At 34.5% G+C, this 9,343-nt stretch overlaps 1 protein-coding gene across 1 annotated transcript; it reads left to right on the top strand.

The window, feature by feature from the left end:
* Positions 1-5,617: 5,617 nt before the first annotated feature.
* On the top strand, positions 5,618-9,274 carry LOC124402693 (cytochrome b-c1 complex subunit 10). Its single transcript, XM_046875847.1, has 3 exons — positions 5,618-5,774; positions 6,742-6,877; positions 8,966-9,274. The coding sequence occupies exons 1-2, from the start codon at positions 5,725-5,727 to the stop codon at positions 6,857-6,859; spliced, it is 168 nt and encodes a 55-aa protein (XP_046731803.1). The 5' UTR covers positions 5,618-5,724; the 3' UTR covers positions 6,860-6,877; positions 8,966-9,274.
* The last annotated feature ends 69 nt before the right edge of the window (positions 9,275-9,343 follow it).

Genomic DNA, 9,343 nt, shown 5'->3' with positions numbered 1-9,343 from the left:
ACGAAACACCCCCCCCCCTTTTTTTTTTTCTTCTTCTTTTTTTTTTTCTTTTCTAATTCTTTTCTAATTCTTTTTCCTTTTTTTTTTTTTTTTTTTTTTTTTTTTTTTTTTTTTTTTTTTAAGCCAGTGATTAAATTGTCAGGGTATTTTGACTCATAAGTGGCAACTGCATCTGCTGCCAATTCTGGATATTTTCCTAAAAATTTAAGAAAATTTATCATTTGAACAGTTACTTGGTATCTTAAGATCATATGGCCTTTTTTTTTTTTCTTTCTTTTTTTTCTTTTTTTTTCCATTTTCTTTTAAATATACACAATTTATTTTTTAATGTTTTACAAATTTAAGTATGCGAAAGAGTTTTGCGTTTAAGGATGCCAGGAACAAATGTATTTGTTTTGTATTTCTTTTGCAATTTTGTATTTTAATGGAGGGTCATGGAATCGTAACCAGCATTCTTTCTTTATTAAAAAAAAAAAAAAAAAAAAAAATTAAGGTTAGGAATACCTGATCTTTTTTTTATTATTATTTTTATTAAAAATATATATGTATTCCCTGTCCTCATTGCTCCATTTGTGTAGAGGGTTCGAATTACTGCAATATTGCTTCGTTGCCCTCTCGGTGATCGTAGTATTGTGGTTGCACCACCATTATAAAATGTTTCCATAAAAGCTGACACCAATCGTCATTTCAACAGAATTTCAGTGTTCTTCAGTCAGTACAGAAAGAAAAAGCTCTCTGTAAACCAGATGTTGTGTTGGTTTGCATATTGCGACACTGAATTGTGATTGAGGAAAAGTGAGAGAGATTTGGGTGGCCTTCTTTGTGCTCCGCTCTGACCCCCATGTCCAGCGGGGTCGCATCGGGGGAGTGATGCCGTACTAGTGCCTGCACACTGGTTTCAGTTCAGTCCTGGAATCAGGTTTTAATTGCAATGTCAATATGTTTTTGCTGGCTCTAATGGAATATTTTATAAAAAATAAATAAATAAATAATAAATAAATCACATGAAGATGGGGGCTTAGGGGGGATTTTTTTTGTGGATCTTAAATGAACTTTTGCTCTGACGAGCAAATAAAGTACTTTCTTTGTAAATGTGATCCCTGTTTTAGTTTTTATGTGCTCAGTGACCTCTGTCCTGATTTTGAGTTATGAAGCTTTTGTATTTTTTTTTTTTGTATTTTTTTTTTTTATTGGTTTGTTTGTTTTGCTCAGCATTTGTATTTATCTTGGTAAAATTGCTCAGATATGTAAGAAACATTGGCCATGGTCATGTGCTTATTCTTGATACAAGTGTGTGGAACAAATACAGATCTGGCAACTTGCCAGTGAAGTTGAATCATTTACAAGTCCGCTTGTGGCTTTTTAAAATGGAATCAGTTCTTTACTTTTTTTAGCCCACCTTGTAATGGCATTTTGAGTAAATTTAGTGTTCGTATCTTAAAATTGACACGCTGCCTCAAATTGAGGCGGTTATTTTTATTTTATTTTTTTGTTGGGCTGTACTGAAGCAAACTGAAATCTTAATCTCCACTGCTCCCACTCATTCCTCAAATTTCTGATTGATTTATGACTGACGTGAGCACCTTGGAGTACAAAAGATGGGGTTTCTGACCGCTTGAGCCTAGTTTTCAAAAGAAAAAAACTGACTCATGATAGGACTTCAATATTAAGTGCTCACTTTATCATTTGTTTTGTGTTTGGCTGAGACGTCCCTCTTCAGCCTCTTGGCAGATTCATCTATTGACCCACACCACTGGGGAGTTTATTTTTTTTTTCCCCTTCATGTCCCCAAAGTGCCTCCACTTTCCTATTTTTTATATAAAGTAGCTATTCAGAACTGTTATGTATATAAAGTAGCAATAAATGTGCCATTTTTAATAACAGAAGTTATACATTTTCCATGTCTGTCCTTTTTTTTTTTTTTTTTTTTTTATTATTATATACCCAAATAAAGAACACTGCAAGAGAGGGTTTTTTCCATCACTAAATCTTTTTTCTTTTTTTCTACAGGACATTTATGATTCAGTCTCAGATGATTATACACAATTTAAGAAACAAAACTTACTTAGTTTTTATTATGTTTATTTTTTTGGGTTGAGTTTATTCATTTTAAAATCAGAATATATAAAAGCAATTTTTTTCCTGTAGTTTCATGCATCCTTTTTGTTAATGTGTATGAGCAAATGTCACATTTAACAATACAAATCTTGTTTCTTAGCACATTGCATGTAACCCTGTGATAGTACTTGACAGCCCTAAACACGGGCTTAACCTTATTTGATAAGATAAAATAGGGCAGAGACTAGATATATGAATGGTGCCTTTGTGTTGTGAAATGAATACCATCTGGCTGTTTTGTAGATTTGCAAGAACTTTGACCATTAACATTCAATCAACCAATTTGCCTGTTTAACGTAAACATTTAAACAGATAAACTGACAGAGTTGGTATAAAATAATAATTAAAATGAGTGCAACTGATTCATAAAAACAGACATTGATTAATATGAACTAGAGCTGTTCATGAAATTGATTTGGCTTCCCCATGTTTTCACTCAGTCATTTTTATTGGTACCAACTCTGTTTCTCTAAAATAAAAAAATTAATATATGTACAGTAATCCCCCGTTTATCGTGGTGGTTACGCTCCTGCGATAAACGGACACCACCCCAAAAATGCTATTTTATGTATACAGTACTGTACTGTATTAACATTTTACAATTAATAATCATATTTTTATTAACACATTTATATATTTCTATCTATACATACATACATACATACATACACGTGTGGATAGATAGATAGATAGATAGATAGATAGATAGATAGATAGATAGGTGTATGTATATAATCTCACACATTATCTGTTTTAAATTTAAAATTGTTTTTAATACACTAATCTACATGGGCATGGACAAATCTGGATGCTTTATATAAATGTATGTTTTTTATAACTGAAACAAGACTCAACAGAGAGCACAAAGACAATAGTCTCAAATGTTTTAAAGTAACTATGGTGTTTTAAGTAAATCATCAGGACACAAAATGGATGTTTCCACACGGACGGTTTTAATTGCCAGATGTGTGCATCATGGCTGGATTTAAAACTTTAAGGCCATAGAAGTGTTTAGTGACTTGAAAATTATTTTTGGTGGAGTTTATGAATTTTTTTATATCTGAGTAAAGAAAGGACGTCGTGAATCAATGTGTTGTGGTGAAGGTTATAATTTTGCCTCATAAATTTATTTTAATTTCTATTGTATTGTCCCTTTAGAAGATGTACTACAATGGTTGCTGAAAGGTGAGGGTTGTACTCACTTTTGTGTGTGTGTGTGTGTGTGTGTGTGTGTGTGTGTGTGTGTGTGTATATGTCAAAATTAATGTTAATAAATTGTGGCTTCTTTAATTCTAATTGAATTCAAAGGCAAAAAATCCGACAATTAACCCGTCTGTGTGAAAACATAGCAAAAGTTATTTTTTTGGTGTCCTGATGATTTACGGAATTTAAAACACTAATTACTTTAAAACATTTACGAAGGTAGTTTTACGAGCTGCCCTGTCATCTTAAAATGTAAACAGGCTTGTCTGTTTAAGTGACTGGCTCAGTGCAAAGAAAGAAGTATTGGGAACCTTTTTTTTGTTCTTTTTTCGACGTGTTTAATAGACATTAACAAGTTATTGGAAAAACATGTCTCTTGTCTTTGAAACTCATCTATTTATTTATTCTTAATGTTTAGTGAGGTTTCAGTAATAAATATTTGCATAAAGAATCCATATTTGTTTATGCCCACATTAATGAAAGTATTAAAAACAATTTTGAATTATTAATTTAGAGTACATTTAGAACAGAAAAATGTATGATTAAGATGATTAATCATGTTAACTTATGAAAATCATTTTATATATATATATATATTATTACAGTACAGACCAAAAGTTTGGACACACCTTCTCATTCAAAGAGTTTTCTTTATTTTCATGACTATGAAAATTGTAGAGTCACACTGAAGGCATCAAGGGCTATTTGACCAAGAAGGAGAGTGATGGGGTGCTGCGCCAGATGACCTGGCCTCCACAGTCACCGGACCTGAACCCAATCGAGATGGTTTAGGGATGAGCTGGACCACAGAGTGAAGGCAAAAGGGCCAACAAGTGCCAAGCATCTCTCGGGGAACTCCTTCAAGACTGTTGGAAGACCATTTCAGGTGACTACCTCTTGAAGCTCATCAAGAGAATGCCAAGAGTGTGCAAAGCAGTAATCAAAGCAAAAGGTGGCTACTTTGAAGAACCTAGAATGACATTTTTCAGTTGTTTCACACTTTTTTGTTATGTATATAATTCCATATATAATTCCACATGTGTTAATTCATAGTTTTGATGCCTTTAGTGTGAATCTACAATTTTCATAGTCATGAAAATAAAGAAAACTCTTTAAATGAGAAGGCGTGTCCAAACTTTTGGTCTGTACTGTATATATATAGTTTATAATTTTTATAATAAAAATTGAAAGACCAACCAATCAGGCATAACTTTTTGACCACCTGCCTAATATTGCATTGGTCCCCCTTTTGCTACCAAAATAGTTCTGACCCATTGAGCGTTAACATAGCATCTGACTCATTAGCATTAACTACTTCAGCAGTTTGAGCTACAGGAGCTCGTCTGTTGGATTGAAACACATGGGCCAGCCTTCGCTCCCCATGTACATCAATGTTTTTTGGATGCCCATGACCCTGTCACCGGTTCAACACTGTTTCTTTATTGAACCACTTTTGATAGCTACTGACCACTGCAGACCAGGAACATCCCACAAGAACTGCAGTTTTGGAGATGCTCTGACCCAGTAGTCTAGCCATCATAATTTGGACCTTGTCGAACTCACTCAAATCCTTACGCTTGCCCATTTTTCCTGCTTCTAACACGTCAACTTTGAGGGAAAAAATTTCACTAGCTGCCTAATATAGTAATGGATGGATGGAAGGAAGGAAGATTGTAAGGAAACTTGTAGGTGTCAAAAGAAATAACCTTAAGATCTAAGACCTTAAGGCATTTGAAGCTCATCTAGAAATGCCTGCACTTACAACTAAGTTTGTACAATGAAAGACAGAAGATGGGGCCATGGGGTTCTGCATACATTATGTAGATGCCGTGAACTGGAATTGGATCATTTGGTCGCTTGCTTTGTTTATGGGGTGATTTTGTTCTTCTTGGTGTCATGGTGGGGGTTTAAAGGTTTATTATTACTTTGTCTGGACCTGATAAGTGGATGGTCATCTCAGAGGTCAATCATTCCTGTTCTATGAAGGTGCATTTTCTTGCTTTTGCAATTAACCATGTGTGATGGGGTGTTTGAATGTTGTTTGTTAGCCTGGAACATGACATTGACAATGACATTAATATAACCAACTTTATTTACACTGACCTATAAATAAACTGTGAACCTCATTGGGAAGAAATGAGGTGTATTAACTATTGTAGCAAACTTAAATACATAAATAATATTTAAAACTATTATATTAGTGCTTAATTAGGGGTGTCTTTTAAAAATTATTTTTCTTTGGCATGTTTATTAGTCTTTGTTTACTTGAGTATTTCAGCGTTTATTTATCTCTAACTTCCGTTTGCAGTCGCATTGTTTTGTCGTCACTACCGGGCGCCATATTGTTTTCGCCGAAGCGTATTTTTTTCCCCCTGTCAGGTTGTGAAAATACAGTCTCCAGAAATGCTGGCGAAAATAATTGGACAGAAATATCTTTCCATTGGAAAGGCGTGGTGAGTTTTTTTCTGCTTGTGGTGACGACTTTAATGTGTGTTATATTGTGGGTGAAAGATTTATTTTTGAACTAATGGGACATGATGTCCTTCTTGACCTAGCCGGTTGCTAACTGGCGTGTTTCGGTCAAGAAGGACACTGAGGCTCGGGTGTGTTCAGATAGTGGAATAATTGACAATTGATTTAACTTACTTCCAGCATTCATACTCAATTTGACATTAAATAAATATAATATCATGTTTTTCGAGTGATTATTTCGTTTTCCCAATGAGACGATGTGAGTTTCAGGACATCCCACTTACTATATAAAAGCATATAGCAGATAAACCATATGCAGCTCTCTGGAGTACCATAATGTTGATCTGTTTATTAATATAAAGTTTGTAGGTCTTTGATTGACTTGGCTTTCTTTCAGGTATGTGCACAACATCCACCTATAACACGATCGTTTGTGCCAGATATAAACAGTCATGTGATGGGTTTTTCTTCTGGCATGAATCTGAATTAAAACATTTTGTTGTGACCCACTGACATGCTTCATGCCACACATCATGCACTTCAACGAAGAACACATCTTGTCTCCCATAACTTGTTCTTGTAGATTGTGGTCAGTGTCTGATCAGTAATATCCAACACCTCATCATCTATTATGAACATGGAGGTTTTGACCTTTCAATTCTGTTCACTGTAGGAAATTGGATTTACGATGTATGTAGGAATTCCCAGGATAGAATGAAAAGGCTTGGATATAACAGCTCTAAAAAAAAACTTTCAAAAGCCAGTTGATGTCCATAAACAAGACTTTGGATATGTGCCGTTTCCATAATTTTGTTCGAGCCAAAGAAAAGACGTAAGAATGCGCTTACATGAGAATGAAAGATGGAGCCCTTGGGTTTTCAGTGATTAGACTGCTTACCTTATTGAGTCAACTTTTATATATCTTTTACATGCTTTGTTGTTTCACAGGATTCCCACGCTGACTTTATGGGGAGGTGTTGGAGGCATTGCGGTCGTCCACTTCACAGACTGGCGATTGATCCTGGATTACGTCCCCTACATCAACGGCAAATTCAAGAAAGATTAGATGTGTGCAAACGTTTGGGTAAGTATTATAGGATAAACATTCTAGAAGCAGCATCACAGGAAATCAGATCTCATTGATTGAAGGATGTGCTTAATTCTTTAAAAAAAAAAAACAACATTTTCTATTATGGTTTATAATTAAAAATAATAATAAAAAAGAATTACAAAAATGCCTTTCTTGATTGGGACATGAGGGATTTGTTCACATTCCCTGCAACTAATTGACTAAACGTTTCAGTGGACAATCTAAGATGTTTTTGATAATGTTTATTTACCATATCTCTCTTTAGATGAACTACTACATTCATATACGGATATTCATTCAAATATTTTTCCCCATATACATTTGTTCATTTGCACAAACTGTGACATGTGGCCAAATATTTATGGAACTCTGACCTGCACATCGTTCGTCCCCAAACAATTACAACAATGTTAAAAGCACAAAATCGTATATAGAATGTGTTTGTATGCTGCTGAATTACAATTTCCCTGAACTGACTGCAACTCGGACGCTCAAATCTGTTGCATCATGACGACGTTTCTGTGCGTGAAGCGCGCTCTATGAAGATACGGTGAGCCGAGATTAAAGTAGAGGAATGGATTTAGATTTTGTGTGGTGTATGTTCTGTTGTACATATATAATGTGCACATACTGAAGGTTTATTGTTCAAGGCTTTTCAACATGGTGCACATCACTGCCACCTGGTGTTCAGCAGAGCAGCTAGAAATCTACTATGTACTGAAATGGCCATTGATGATCTCTAGCGGCTATTTACAGACCATTTCTTTTACACTTCAAAAACTTAAGTTCATTAAATAGTTTTAAAAAAATAGACAGTGTATTGTTGGAGGAAAATAATGTAGTGGTGATTTTTCGATAGCATGTCCCAGAGCGTTTTTTGCTCATTAAAGAAGTCCTAATTTTTATCCATGTATAGTTATATACAAGTTTGTGGAACCCCCATAAAGTTTAGAAAGTTTAGAAAATTCTAGGGTTGTCCTCAAATAACCAAAGAATCGATGTTTTGATAGGAGGAGCCTGATTCGACTAGCAATCTCACAGTCGAATCTTCTCAGAGGTGTAATGAAACGAGGATCATGCTGTTAAGGTCATATGTCTGATTTCACATAGAACTAGAGTTTTTTTTTTTTTTCTCCCCCCCCAATAAGTTAAAATACAGACTGTAATGATAATATTGTAGGTGAAAATGCGAAAAGAAGGAAAGCTATTAATAAATATTTCAATGTGTGTAAATAACTCCAACCACCCCTGTGACAGGTTTAAGTTTCACTTTTAATGATCCGTGACTTTAAAATGTTATGAGGAATTGTTTTATGACTACCTGGTGGTGGTCCCGGCTCGACACACACACAAAAATTATTTGACTGTCAGTCAACTATAGGTAAGATTGAACAATTCTGATTCGATTATATATATATATAAAAAAAAAAAAATACACCCCTAGAAAATACAGCTGGTTGTTATTGGAAAGCTTTACGAAGCAACATCCTGAAAACAGAGCAGAATTAAACTTGTCTAAGAGTCCAGACACTGGAGACTGCTTCCAAAAATGTTAAACCGTTTTCTTACATAAATGTCGCTCCGGCAATGTTTATATTTTTTTGTGGTTCTATTTATCATGGAAGTGTCTGTAAATCTGCAGTTACTACAGATACAAGATCATACTGGAAGTACACTGATTTTAAACTGCAATTTAAGTTATGTATGGAACTTCTGTCAGAGCTTCTGTTCTAGAAAATGCTACTTTTTTTTCCACTAGACAGAATTGAGAATTCCTTCACAGCACTGTGGTTTATAAAGTTAAGCTTTGTACATGTGGTTTTATTTGGTTTGCCACTAATGCCGCTTCGATGTACCAATATTCATGGGTTTTGATTCAGAATCCAAAGCATAGACGTGATCGTGGTTATACAAGGATTAGAACTAAAATTTTAACGCATCTTTATCAGTTTAAGAACCAAAAGTAACAGCTACAACACAAGATATAATTGCAGCAGTATGATAAGCCTCACTTATTGCAATAAAATATAGTGTCACGATTTCCCACTGAAAATTAACACAATGATTCAAATTTGTCTGTAGGTCCAAAGTTCTGCTGCTGGGTGAAAGATCGGAAGGATGGACATCCCAATCTCGAGATAACTGAAGATGCATGTCCAAAACTTTGCTGCAAGCTGCTCAACAGTGCTAATGGATGTTATTTTTTGGGACTGTCCATCTCCCTGATTGTTTTTTTTTTCTTCCCTGTTTGGTTGTAAATGTAAAATAAAACGATTCCTTGTGATACAAATATGAATTCCGATCCAAGTTACACGTACTACATAATAGATTGCTTTTTCTTTCCTACACAGTCATTTTCCTTCAATAAACAATCCATAGGGATTACTATGATCATGGTTTTACTGACTTACTCCATTTATCACTGAACATGAAGAACATTAGTTATGTAAAGTTTAAATT

Source organism: Silurus meridionalis, chromosome 20 (assembly GCF_014805685.1).
Source record: "Silurus meridionalis isolate SWU-2019-XX chromosome 20, ASM1480568v1, whole genome shotgun sequence".
NCBI lineage: Eukaryota > Metazoa > Chordata > Actinopteri > Siluriformes > Siluridae > Silurus > Silurus meridionalis.
This window is presented reverse-complemented; position numbering and strand designations above follow the sequence as displayed.

Excerpts from the sequence above, each read along its gene's own strand:
- LOC124402693 (XM_046875847.1), top strand. The coding sequence starts at position 5,725 with ATGCTGGCGAAAATAATTGGACAGAAATATCTTTCCATTGGAAAGGCG. Across the intron at positions 5,775-6,741 it reads CTTTCCATTGGAAAGGCGTG|GATTCCCACGCTGACTTTAT; the intron begins GTGAGTTTTTTT and ends GTTGTTTCACAG.